This window comes from Coloeus monedula (assembly GCF_965178545.1).
Source record: "Coloeus monedula genome assembly, chromosome: 6".
NCBI lineage: Eukaryota > Metazoa > Chordata > Aves > Passeriformes > Corvidae > Coloeus > Coloeus monedula.
Window position 1 is genome coordinate 38,853,377 of NC_138786.1, and position 14,516 is coordinate 38,867,892.

Here is a 14,516-nt window from a genome sequence, read left to right on the forward strand (position 1 = left end):
CTTCCTTGATTTTTTTTCTTCTTATAAAAGAAGTTCCTGGTACCACTTAACAGCAGACATTTTCTCCTTAGAGCATGTGGTGGTGTGTTACCGTGTATCACAGCGATGAACACAGGTCATCCACTGAACCACTGTACAGGTGGGACAAGTGTCAAAGCTGGCATGAAATACAGTGTTTAGTAAATTAAAAGCTGGCACTGCATGCTGCATCCAGCCCCCAGGATTATGTTCTAACCAGACCTTTCCCAGGCACAAGGTGTACCAGCACCATGTTCCTGACAGACAACCTCTGGGTGCTGCAGGGAATGCCAAGTCCCTTTTAGGAAGCTGATCAACTTCTTGGTTCAGCAAGAGGGGACAATGACAGTAAGCATTGTCTCTCATCCACTTTAACAGCTAATTCTCTGCCAGGGAAGGGATAACCCAGCCTGAACAGCAGGAGTGACCAGACTCTGCATGGGCTCCCATGGTGTGTGCTCAGACACACTTCTTGGGGATAACTTGGGCCTGGCTTCAAAAGCAACTTCTGTGCTCTGCTCCCTCTGCCCAGCAGCCTGATGGGAGCTGTGAACTCATGTAACCACAAGTGATTTTCAGAGCTCTACTTGTTTGGACTACAGGGTTTTTCTTTCTGTGCTTCTTACCAGCCCCACACACAGCAGGCTTTTAAGAGCCAGTTATGCTCCTGATTCCCCTCCTGTCAAATCAGCATCCAGAGTGTTGGCCAAGATCAGGGATCACAAACTTCCTCCTCTCTAGCAGAAGGATTGTGGGTGCCCAGCAAAGCAGCACTGGGCATGCTGGCACTGACTGTGTTTGCCACCACATAAGAACTGCTGTTGACTGCAGTTCACCCAGCACAGTTTATTTAGCATCTCCAGCTTTGTTTAAAATAAGCACACATGTAGATGAAATTATCCCTGCTTTCCAAAAGACAGACAAAAAACTCTATCTGTGCTTAGTGGAAGAGGATGGGAGTTTTAACCAGCTCTCTGAAGTGGAAGTACTCCATAGAGACAACATTATGTGGGAAAGGGGAATCAATTTTTACTAACCTCTCTTCCACTGTCATGCTACTTTGCAATTTTCAGTGCAACTTCTGATATCAGATGCATTCTCAAGAGTCATGAGAATTGTCAGTGCAAATATATTTAGCCATATCCCTTTGGGTAGGTGGGGGAGGAAAGAAACCCCTAAATAGCTATAAGATAACAATTACTGCAAATATATTTGCTTAGAGAAAGTTTAGTCAGAGTTCAAAGTCCTTGGCAGCTGGATGGCCAACAGCCAACTTCTTCTCAAGCTGTCCCTACAAACCTTTACTCTTTGAGGAGCACGCTCAGAAGAGAAACCCCTCTGCTTTCCATAGGTTTTCTCCATATGCTCTAAGAACTCTTCAGTCTAAAAGAAATGCTTAAATAAATGGCAAATTATTTAGACATCTCTTTCCTCTTTAACAAAAAAACACTGTAAGTCAAATCCAAGCCATCCATGATAGAAACCATGTTTTAAATAGGAAAAGGGAAATTCTCACTATTCATAACATTGCAAAGGAATCAGAAGGTTCACAGCTCTACCAAATGAGTGAAAATGACCTGGCTTTTATTCAACTGCACTGTTAGTGGAAGTGAGAAGAAGTCTCCCACACAGCCACAGGAGAAAACTGTGGGATTCGGACTGGAAAAGTAGCAGGGGGAGGATGTGAACACTGTTAAAAATAAAACTTATCAGACAACAATTGAATCATGAGAATGTTATCTGGTTCAACAGGAGTGTGAAAACAAATAGGCATTTCAAGAAGAGGGTCACTAGCAAGGTAAATAACTTCAAAATAGCAGGAAGTGACCAAAGAAATGTGCCAAGCCAAGGGCAATAAAAAAAGGTCTCTCCAACAGCAGAAGACAGTCATGGATACAGATTTCAATGTCACCCTACATGCAGCTGCATGGCATTGCACCCTCCCATTGCACCCCTGGCCACAGTAAGACACAATACTGAAGAGATTTGCACAGGACAATGTTTAACACGACCCAGTGTTTATTGACTCCTGCTACACTTTTTTTTAATAGTAACAGGAACACAAAATGTGATGCGTGGTAAAATACTACTAGGGGTTTTTTACATGAATCCAATGCAAAGTGCCAGCATTGTTGACCAGCATACAACCTGACAAGAGAAGATGTAGTCATAACTCACTCTCAGATATCTGATGGGAGTACATCACAGTCAAAGGAGAACTAGTCATTTGCCTGCAAATAAACACACTATCTTCTAGATGCAAGTGGTGTTAGAGCCAGCTATTTTGCAACAACAAGAAATACATATAATATATTCCAACATTTTAAAAAACACAAAGGACTAAAATGGTTTAAAAATAGAAGGGGAAAAAAAAGAGTGGATCCTTTTAGACACTGTTTTGTAGAAGTCATTCTTCATAGAACCAGAAGAAATCTAGAGAAAAAGATTTATTAGAGGCTACTTTGTTCAAAAGGCCAGTGGTCACAGGTTTAAAAATAAAAATAGTCTCTTGATTTTCAGCATTGTCTCCTAGCCTTTTTTCCTCCCTGCACAACAAAAACCTCCTGTTGAAAATTGCGGCTTAGGGGCTCTGCACATTTTTCCCCGCACAATTGAAAAGGCAACCATGTTTTTTAAAGATCCATCAAAAACTTGCATGACATGCACGTGCAGCATGAAACATCTTCACAGATATGAATGATGAAGGCACATTATCTAAAGGTGAAAAAAAACCCAGAATTTTTGGAGGATTCAAAGTTAAATGACTCAGAGAAAGCACTCCTTTTCACAACTGGCTGACAAGTGCTGTTTAGCCATTTGATTCAAACAGTTTGCTATGAAGACAAAACACAAGGAAAAAGCCTCTTTGAAATACCCTCCCTACGGTAGCAGCCTGCTTCCCTCACACAGACAGACAATTTCGCTCTTACAGAGAAGTTTGCAACAACTCTCGAGACAGGCAAGAGAAATCTATGTAGGAAACATCACACCTATGTATTCCTACATGACCAACACCCCCCACAGCCCATCCCCAGCTAAACTACAGCTTCTTCAAGGAGATCATCCCACTGGAAACAGAGTAGAGATCTGAAACAGAGGACTGAGGAATTGGTTTCAAGATCCCAAGCCCTCAACTTTTTTTGCACTTGATTAAGTGTTACTAAAGACAACACTCTCTGCCACAGAATAATTGCTCTGTCTTCTATATATATAATATAGATGAGGAAGATATTGGCTAAAAATGAAAATATGTACTTTATAAATGCAACTATTCTGCTCCATGCTCCATCCACCACACATGTTGCTGACCACTGCAGAAACCTGGTGGTAGCAACAGTGATAACTGAAGTACCTTCCTTTTTCAGCCCTTAGACAAAGCTTTTTTCCCTTCCACCACATCGTTTTTCCACTGTTCCAGGCTCCAGTAAGATGCGTACTAACAATGCTTTCTAGTTCATTTTCAAGGTTACAGTTTCTAGAGGCAAAGCAATATTTGCTCTGCTCTGTTTTATCTGGTTTTCCTCCTTTTAAAATCATGTAGGAGTTTCAAATTTATGCACCAGTATCAACTTTGCACAGTAATACAACAGGCTGTATTCCATCACCTTTGCTAAACAGTAATCCTGCGGGCCCTCTTTTCCAACACCTCTCACATTTCAAACCTCTCACTCTCAAGGAAGAGCCCGAACTCTTTTGCATCCCACATGGACATTTCAGAATGAGAATTCCAAGTTATCACTAAGTTTCCTTCAAGTCTCTGGTGTGTTACTTAAAAGTAACTGTAGTAGAATAATGTTTTTCCTAACATTAAAGGACATTTATCATATTATTTGTCTTTTCCTAGTCTTGAGCTGGAAGAATATATTTGTCACACATGTTCCCTCATATTCCTCTCTTAAGGTGCACAGTGGTCAGGCCTATAAGACCATAGCTGGATCCCTGGGAGAAGCCAGAGAGAATAAGGGGTCTCTTAGCACTACTGCATTTACATTCAGCATTCATGGGCAGGCTGAAGGATGCTCAGCATTTCTTTTTTCTTTAAGATACAAAACTGTTTTAAAAAATACTCCATTTTCTATTATCATTTTTTATGTCATGAAAGGTATTTCTTTTCTGTCCTATGCAGCTATTACCTTTCTGTCACTGACGTTTAATAGTTGCCACTGCACACTACTTTTCCATTCCCTAGCTCAAATGCAGCCCCATCACAGCATGGCAAGCCAGCACAGTGTGGGGAAGCGGAGCAGGGCAGCTCAGACAGACCACCTTCACCAGCAGAGGCAGGTGGCACAGGAAAATATGGGACACTGAAGGGAGCATCTATTTGGAACATTTAATAGGGTCTGACATACACACTGGCAACATGAGATAAAAATGAATGCAAGTGAGTGTATTAGGTTGAGAACAGTTAGTGTGAGTGATAAATGCATCCACTGCCAGCTCCCAGCTTCATTAAGAGCTATTCTGAACTGCATAGTAAGTGCTGGTTTTAAAAGTTTAGACAGATTGGAGATAGGTCACCTGTTACTCATTGAGTCCAGTGAGTTTAAAAAAATAATGGAGAAAAAAAAAGTGTGCTTTGCCATTGAATAACTGATCTCACAGCTTGGGCACAGCAGTAGTAGTTACCTGGCATAACAGATCAATTGAAACGGAATTGCAGTTTCATTCAAATTACATATGCATGCAAAATTAAACAAGTGTGTTCACTAAGAATATGCAGCATAAAAATCAAGTCTAAGTTACCCATTATTTATCATATATTTGTCAGACTGCCAGACATATCTTTTCCTTTCAGATTCATATCTATGTCACACAGAACATAGCAGATGGAGAAGTCACAAAGCAAACACTTCTCTACATATCACTGGCCTTAAGGGTCAATGCATTGTGTGCCATAAGCCTTCCAAGTTTACCAGACTTTTGGGAGAAAACAGCTGCTTTACCAAACTGTGAAAATAAAAAACATACAACCCATCCTGCTCAAAACGGAAAAAAAATGGTTTTATAAAGTTGTGAACAGATACATAACTACTGTCCCCTCAGTCCTGGAACAGAAAGGGCAGTACAACTGCACAGCTAGAACATGCCTCTTGAAAAGCAAACAAAATCCAGAAAAAGCAATGATTGTGTAGACAAAAATCTGGGAAGTCATGTTATTGAAGAGTTGAACCAATGTTCTGCACAGCAAAATGATGAACAGTACATGAACAAGTCCATTTGGGACAGACCGTAAAATGACACTCTCCAAATATCCAATTTAATTTCCCATGTCTGATATCCCTCTGTGCCCATTAGCAGTCTGCCACCGATTTTAAACTTGCAAAGCTTCTTCCCATTGAACTAGAATTTTTTCCTCATAAAGTGCAAATAAGACTCAGGTTTTTACCACTAGTTCCAATGACCATTATCTTAGTTACAAGAGTGATCAAAAGCCAGTTGGCTGAGCCACTACCACTAGGCTTAGTGATACTCTTTTTTTTTAAACCCTGGTTATTTTTTCCAGCAAAAGGTAAAGAGCAAATAAGTCTTTCGTCTTTCTTCTACTAGATGCAGCATGACAGGAAACTGCCTTAAGTACCATCAGCATAAGCTGCACATGCTAGACACAACCAGTGCACTCTTGTGCATAAAAATGATTTGCCCTTATTTACTGGAAATGGAAGTCATCTTTGGGATCTTATTTCCTCACACAGAGTTCATGAACAGTTGATTAGTCTTCATTAAGAGGTGCTTCTCTCTTCCTTGCATCTACATCAAAAAGAAGAAAAAGCAAGAAGTGGTTAAACTAGGAGGTTCTGACTATATTCATCTGAACACTCAGAAACAGAAAAACGTTGGTTTGTTTTCAATGGACAACACTTTCCATTTCAGAATCATGGCATGAATCCACTATGTGGACTGAACTGAACTGCTATATGATACCACAGCATGTTAACAAGGACAATCACACAAAGATCTTGTACATTTGTCATGCTGAAATTGAAGATGACTCATGCAATATTTAAGTAGCCCCAGTAAATTTTGAGACCCCAGATCAGTGATACTTTCCCCCACCGCCTCTTGGCCCCTTTTTCATGAGCCTCTTTAAGGGTGAAACCAGTATTTGCTTTGCATACAAGCTACAGAGATGACAACAGTTTGTTCTGAAAATCACTTGACTAATTACAACTTTGCCCAGCTACATACATTTTAAAAGACAAGTGCTCTCCACACTGTATTTTGAGGAGCTGCCTGAGACAGACCCTGAAGACCAGACCTTAAACTGCTCTGAACAGCAAACCTTTGGTCATGGTCCCGGGTAGGGTGTTGGAACACATCTGGAAAACTCAGTCTGCAACTCATATGCCATTACTACAGTAGCAGGCAGTGTGGCTGCCATTAGAAAGCTGGGTCACCTCTTTGTGGGCTTCTGCCCTTCATTAATGTAGAAGACAGACCATATTCATCCAGAACATTTAGAGAACACAACTATTAAACAGTCTGTGAAAGTCTCATGACTCTGTGCTACACAAAGGTTTGGAGAAGGCAAAATATACCTCCCAAGTAACAAAAGAAGAGCTGACTCCCTGTGACTGGAGTAGCCATCCAGGGTAGGAAAAAAACCTCAGTCATTTGGGACTCAAATCAGAAACTGTCTGTCCCATTTTCCTCATTTTGTTCATCAGGGATTCTAGGGCCAGGCCTGTATCTTCTGTCACAACTTCTCCATTTTGCATAAAATAACTGACTGACAATTAGAGGTGAAAAAGCTTTCCAAAAATGCATTAAATATGCTTGTAGCTACAGAATCACTCCTGGTCTGTCTCTGACTTTGGAAATATCAAAATGCATTAAATTCTTTCTGGTGAACATTTATAAAAAAATCATACCGGTTAAGTTCCTGAACTTCTTTTTGGCTTCTGCTCTTTCTTCAGCATCAAAATACCACACAGTCATGGCATATCTACAAAAGAAAGAAACCTTGCATTTGTTTCCACTTTTGATATTAAAATAGAGCACTGAAGTTTTATGCTCATGAAGAAAGCAAAAAACAAAACTGGATTAGTAGACTAAAAAAAAAATCGGATGAAAATGACATGTCTTTATAGGCAAACACAGACAGCATTTTAGTGTGTATTTTAACAAGTCAGAAATATAGGTGAGAATTTCTGCTGGAGGCACAAAAGAGAGCACAGCCCCTGGTAACAGAGGGCAGGAGTAGCTTCCAGACCTTTGCATGTTTTTCTGTTCTGGGGCGCCTGTAGGCAGCTTGGGGGCTGCCCTGCATCACATCAGCTTTTCACAGCCTGCTGACAGATGGTAGTCCCAACAATCCCTACAGTGCTACAAGGGCAAAAGAATAACCCAGCACCTCCCAGCTAAATAGCTATGCCCTGCTTGGAAGATTTCTCCTGTCAATGGTTAAGGGCCTTTTTTTTCATCACACAAGGAAATGTATCATTCAAGCTTGCATCTCCCTATTTAATGAGAGAATTCCCAGTGACTCAAAACCAGAAAATTCACTCAAAATCTGTCTATTTTTTATGCACATGTATTTAAACACGATGGCCATAATTTTGGATACAAATACTGGTAGAAGAGATGCTTTGGGTTTTTTCCTAGCGAAATACCAATACCAAATATGCTACTTACCTGGTTGCATAAGAAGGCTGGACTTCATGTGGGTTCCTTCGATCTGACCAAAAAAAAAGTAGTCGGTCAAAAATCGGCTCAACATCTGCTACATAGGACTTTCCTTCTGGGAATATTCGAAGAATCCCACCATGCAGCTGAAAGAAAAGGAAAGACTGCTTTTTGCACATATAAACAGCCACACATTCACGTGAAAAGTGACCTGTTTCTCCCTTCTCAACACCTAACAAATGGGGAATAAACATCTAATGATGAACATGACAGCTATGTGACAACATTGGAAAACCTTACTGTGTCTCTTGGCCACTTTGATTTTCCCAGACAGTTTGTAATGCTTCAGCATAAGCTTCTGTCTAAAGTAAATGAACCAAGATAAAGGTAACACCAGCCCCACAGCAAACACTGGGAAACTTCTGAGCTTCCAGTCACATCTCTAGAACCAGTGAATACCACAGAGCTGCTCCACCTGACCAGTCTGAGATCAGGCTACAACAACTGTTAGATGCTGCTTATGCTATTCCAGAACCTTCATCTGATCATTTAGGAATTAACTTTTACACCTTGAGAAGAGTGAAGTCTGTTCTATTTTTAGATTTGTAAAACTTCTCAAATATAACTCCCAGTCACTATTTTCCCTAATTATAACACAGCCTGGTTTCTCTACCATATAACTTCTGTCTTTCCATGTGCCACAAGTTTCAGGGAAAAGGTCTTGTGATCTGCACACATTCTAGAAATTTTAAAAGATGAAGGTGAAGCCTGCCTCCTCCTGCTGCTGTTAGAGGGTTCTTTGGAGACTTTTATGCTGCACCATAGAATGCAGGGAAGATGCTGCCAATGCACCACTGACCTGACGTGGTACCTCCATGCCACATGCAGACCTCAGTGAGAAGCTATCAGGTCAGGTTTAAAGCCACGTGGTTGCTTTCAAAGCCCAGAATGAGTATACTCTTATATTGCATCTCCTTCAGCATACGCTTACATAAAATCACCATCACATCTACATAATAAACTCCATCAGTGTCCTGGATTTCAGTTAGCTCTTCTTAGTGCTCACTTCGGTGCCTCCTCACTATTTGGATAAAGGTGCAATGCACAAAATAAATTGGATATTTGCATTTCCTCCCACACCTCCTCCTTCATTTAATTACATTGAGATGTTTCACCATCATACTCTCTGTAAAAGGAGTGCTTTTCTGCAACACTGCATTTTTCAGTGGCATTGCCTCTATATCTGAACTCACTTATGGGGGTTCATAGTATTTACATGTGCTTAAAGAGCATATTCGCCTAGAAAGAGGTGAGAGAAGCAAAAAACACTGGACAGTTTTCAACAGATAACCCCTGTGAATGGTTTGTGCTGCATTACAACAACAGACTTGCAAAGAGACATCCTGGAATTTTACAAACCCTTCTTTTGTTTCTAATTTAAAGGTATGGCATATTCAAGGCTGACTTAACTGCCTTATAGTAATATAGGCAGAAACAAGAGCTCCATCCTGTCAAGAGACCCAGTGGTGGAATCAAGCCATGTGTTTGCTCCCCTTACTAAGCCCCATTGCTTCCTAAATAAGATAAGGGAACTGCCTGAATATCTTCTGTAGGTTAGCCTGAAGTATCAAGAATGATAAAGTCACAAATTTGGGCTGTCATTTTACTCTGCTCCCAGAATCCACTTACTCTGTAGTGAATTGATTTTCTTTTTCTGCTGTTTCCTCTAAACAAAGTGTTAAGAGCATGCAGCCTAGTGCTTATAGCTTTATTCTACAGCAACAAAACAGTATGTGTGTAGGATGGGAGAGAGGATGATAAGGAAACAATTCAGATTCTTTCTTCCAGAGGATTGCCAAAAACACCCAGAAAAAAAAAAAAAAGAAGAGATGTAGAATGGACCAGCAGTTCAGAAGTTCATCAGAGTTCACAGAAACAACAGACAACTCCAAAGCTATGTTTCCAAAGCAGTTTTTCCACTCTGTTTAACCCCATGGCTTACTCACCTTGGAGTCCCAATTCTTATTCAGATAATAAATACAGGTGATGCAGCGCCCGTCACCGTTTGGATTGTCCACATGACGAACATACCCAGTTCCATTTCCAGGATAGCAAGCAACCATAGCCTGAAAGATACAAATTGTAAAATAATTAATTCTACAAGATGCCTACCTTCAGTTTTAATTTGCTAAACATCCTCCCACCACCAGTTTGGCTCAGTATTTTTCAGATGATCAATCCAAAACGTAAAGCAGATACCACCTGAAGGTATCTTTGCACAAGCTTTTTTCACAGGACAGGTCAGCCAGTGCGAAATTACAAACTGGAAAATAAATACCCTTCATAATTCACTATATATACACTAAAATAAAAGGAAAAAAAAATAATTAAACTAAGGCACTAGTATGTATGGTACAAGCTTGTTGTCATTTACAAGCTACGTGACTTTGAGGCAGTTTCAGTTGAAATTTGCTTGGGTTTCTACAGGTAAGCAGTCATTGCAAAACTGATTTTCCAGTCATAATGAAAGTAGAAAGCAATCCCAATGTCATGCTTTACTACCACCATCCTCCGCTAATCATTTCTTCCAGTCGTTGTCATATACACCCCTAAGTCCCGCTCAAAGTCAGGGTCCCCAGGAGGTATGGGTATAAGTCCATAGAGCAAAGTCTGCAAAAACCCCCTTGTGCTGTGTTTGCACAGGGCAGTGCATGTTTGCTTTCATGGACTGAGCCACAGAACTAACCAAACAGCCTTCAGCCCATACTTCTCTCTTTGATCATCTTCAGACTTGGTGATATAATCGCTTAATTCACGGTTTAAATTTCACCTTGAATGACAAGATAAGCCTAACATGAATTACTCCAAACCACATGACAATTAACAGGTCTTAAAAGTTTTTTTACAGAAAAAACATATTAAACTTAGTTGACATGATTCGCAGCCTAAGCAGAATGCAGGGAAGAGCAGGTGTGACTGCTGGTAGGGTACTAGATCTTTGTCTCAGTCACTCTTCACTACTTGGGCTACTTAGTAGTGATACCAATCACCACTAAAGCTGTTGCAATAGAAGTCTTGTTTCCACTCCTCTGACATCTCCAGATTGCTTGCCAGTATTACCAGTAAGAGTGATGGGAAATGATGGACTAAATTCAGCTGGTAAACTGCAGATAGAGCTCAGATGTGGTTTCTGCAAAGATGAGGAGAGAGCAATAATCACTCCTCAGTCTATATGCTGTACTCCCTTAACTAAGTTGTGCAGGAAGCGCACCATAGGCTCATGTTCAGTTCACTGTCCACCAGGATGACCTGAGGGTTCTCAGGCTCCCCTGGGGAGCAGAGCTGCTGGCAGCCCCCAGCCTGTACTTCTGCAAGGGGCTCTTCCTTCCCAGGGGCAGGAGTGGGATTTGCCCATGTTTAACTTCATACAGTTCCTGTTGGCCTGTTTTCCCAGTCACTCTGGGTTCCTTCTGGTGGCAGCCTTGCCCTCACAGGAATCAACTGGTCCCCCTCAGTTTGGTGTCTTCTGCACAGCTGCAGAGAGTGTACTCTGCCATCTGCTTCAGGCTACTGATAAATAAAGGTGTTTAACACGACAGGTCCCATGACAGCTCCCTGTGGTGCTCCATTTGGTAGCAGCCTCCAGGTATAGTATGTCTGACCACGACCCTCCAAGTCCAACCATCCAATCAGTCTTTTATTCATCTAGTTTTCCATCCATTCAAACCATAAAATCCTAACTTCAGATATAACAGTATCTGAAATGCCTGCCCCACAGAATGAGGATATGATTGTGCACTATTTGTATGACCTGCCTCAATGATCTGACACACAGAGTAGATAATGTAATTAATAGTTGGAGATTGACAGTATAGCCTTTACTAAGAGCAATTGAAATTTTTATCTAGGGACCTCAGAAGTCTTGTTTTTTTATTCCAACCACACGCCAAAGCCATGCTGTTCTCATGGGAAATGACCAGGTACAGTATAGCACATGCTGGTTTAACCACCAAGGAAATTTTCCTGTGCCAACGAACACCAGCACAGAAGCTAGTCAGCCAGTGCAGTGGATCCCTTGAACCCTCTGCTACCAAGACCAAAATCTATCCACAGGAGTCAGCCATGTATGAATTAACTCTGCTCCTCACAGCAAGCACCAGAACAGTACCTGCAGGCAGCAGTAAGTCATCAGGGCCCACTCTCCACACCTCAGGCCAGAGACTAGTGGCCTGCAGGGTCAGGAGATTATGCTAAACAAAAGCAAGGACTTCTAATTCCACGTATAATCATCACACCTGGCAGTTAGGTAGATGCGTTTCTGTAGATCCTGTCTGCTCTGCTGTCATTCTGCTATTACAAATGGCTCCAGAGCTGCTCTACATTTCACTGTCAGCCTGGTAATAGCAGTAAGGGCCAGCCTACAGCATAGTGCTTGAAACAAGGGTGTAAGTCTGGTGGAAACCACAAGTCAGCTGTATCTGCAATGTAAAAATGGTCTGAGGGAGCTGTGCCCTCACTGGTGAGGATAACCCACCACATGCATCTCCCCCCATCCAGGTTGCTAGCACAGCACCTCATGCAGGTGCACCTTCACCCATCCCACGTGCAGTGAGCTGCATTAAGTCTAACAGTTAAAATAGTAACCTTTTGCAAAATGGGATCCTCATACACTGGGAAACATGACCCTGGTGCCCCTGAAGCCACTCCATCACTCCCCTCCTCAACTGAGGGGGGGAAAGAAAATGTACCAAAAGGATCATGGGTTGATAAGGATAGGGAGAGATCACTCACCAGTTACTGTCACAGGCAGAACAGATAAACCTGGAGAAACTAGTTTAATTTATTGGCAATCAAATAAGAGTAGGATAATGAAAAATAAAACCAGACCTTAAGATACCTTCCCCCTACCTCTCCCTTCTTCCCAGGCTCAACTTCACTCCCAAGTTCTCTACTTTGCCAGCGGTGGGTCCATCTTGTAGCTGGCTGGCATTGGCTCTGTTGGGGAAGCTTCTGGCAGCTTCTCACAAAACCAACCCTGGTAGCCTCCCAGCTACCAAAACCTTGCCCTGCAAACCCAACATATCCTGAGAGCTGAGAGTGAAAAGGAGAGGGGGCAGCGATTCTGACAGTCGGGCAGGGAGGAGGGCTGTGCTGGGGAGAGGGTGCAGTACAGCTGCTGCCAAGGGCATGGGCACCTACCACATCAGTGCGGCCCAGCTCGGCAGAGCTCTGCCAACCATACCAGAGTGATGATGCATGACAGGAATACAACTTTGTTTTTAAGTCGATGTACAACACAAAATTATGGCAGCCTTAAGTCTCTCTTTGGAGAGTAGATATTACTCCCAAGATTACTGAACTGCCTAAAAATTAATCCAATATTACTACTATTTTTAATGCCACAAAAAAAAAGCTACTGAACGGACTGAAGGGCAGATCCTTAAAGGGATTTAGGTGCTTTATTTACTATGGAAATCTGGGCAAAAAGCCAGAGTTTTCCCTGGCCTCCCCCACGTAATGTGTTCTCTTAGCAGAACATGTGCTTTGCCTCCAACATTGATGCATAATTTATTTATTTAGAGGTGCATCTTTTGCAACTGAAACACTCAGTCCCTGGAGATTAAGTGGAACAATTCCCACAGAATCCTAAAGCACTGGCCATACTATAGCTTAACTTTCAGAAAGGCAAAAAGAAAAAAGTTTTCTAGTAGCAGCAACAAAAGAAGAAAAGCAGAAGTGAAATATCCTTTTTCCTGGCACAGCGAATATTTGAATGAAATCTTAAACAATGAAGGGAAATCATTCTGGTCCTCCTAGAGACTGTTGAAACGATATCAAGCTTTATCAGAGCACTGGCTGGAGCAGCTCCAGAGCAGATCAAGCTGGCCTCAGCAGGGATTCCAGCTGTTAGCAGTACTTTTGGATTCATTTAAAGCAAACAAGAAACAGGAGATGAGATGCATGACCCAGACTTAATTTAGGTAATTTGTGAACACTGGTATTTGCCAGTTTAGTGCACGGTCTAGCTACAAAAGCCAGAGGCTCGATAACAATAATCAAACCATTTACCAGGTGTGCATGTGGAGTGTTAGTAAAAAATGTTTCCTATATTTTTGTCTATTGTGTCCAGGAGAGCACACTCCATTTTTGAAAGCACTCCTCCCTTCATTAACCAACTCCAAACCTAAACTAATCAAACTAACTATAGCAGGCAGTAATGAGCAGGAATGTACCTAACTTTCTTCTTCTTTTTCAATACAATCAATTACAATGGCTGTTGGTTGGCTTAACTTCCCAAGGTAAGCACTCAGAATATTTCTGCAACACTCCCCTTTTCTAAGTTAAAAAGAAGAGTTTGTCTTACACAACAGCTGACTAGTTAAAAACTGATATCCAGATGCATGTCTTTGGAGTCACACATACACGCCACCACAGGAAGACCAATGCTCTGGTAGTCTAGTCAATAGTCATAAATTAAACCCTACAAAACTTGGAAAATGAAAAGCAAATCATCAAGACTAAAGTTTGTCCTATTATTTTCAGGGATGTTAGCTTTCCCAAGAGGGTGCAAATCAGCCGCAAGATAAACAAGCAGCAATTACCAGCTTTAATAAGGACCCAGGAATCATCAGTAAATTCCACACTGCACAGAAGCTTGCAAAAATAAGTTACCTATCATTTAGTCTAAGTATTACAGTCAAGTCAGCCAGAGAAATCTGCAAGTCAAACTGCAAGACACTAGCAACGTGAAGGCAGATTAAAAACAACTGTTCCATTGAGAGGATTCTTCCCTGCCTCCCAGTGCTTCTAGCAAGGAGAAAAACAAATTCTCTTAGCTGATGGCCAGGATCACGCTGTGAGACATGATTCAC

The 14,516-nt window shown here is 41.6% G+C and overlaps 1 protein-coding gene across 1 annotated transcript in view; it reads right to left on the reverse strand.

The window, feature by feature from the left end:
- Window positions 1-2,077: 2,077 nt before the first annotated feature.
- EGLN3 (egl-9 family hypoxia inducible factor 3) overlaps window positions 2,078-14,516 on the reverse strand; it is a 28,861-nt gene continuing 16,422 nt past the window's right edge. The window contains exons 2-5 of the mRNA XM_082282842.1: window positions 9,651-9,770; window positions 7,654-7,790; window positions 6,891-6,964; window positions 2,078-5,769 (exon numbers count right to left, since the gene is read on the reverse strand). Coding sequence (XP_082138968.1) covers window positions 5,732-5,769; window positions 6,891-6,964; window positions 7,654-7,790; window positions 9,651-9,770 — 369 coding nt within the window. The 3' untranslated portion in view covers window positions 2,078-5,731. The remainder of the gene's footprint in view (window positions 5,770-6,890; window positions 6,965-7,653; window positions 7,791-9,650; window positions 9,771-14,516) is intronic.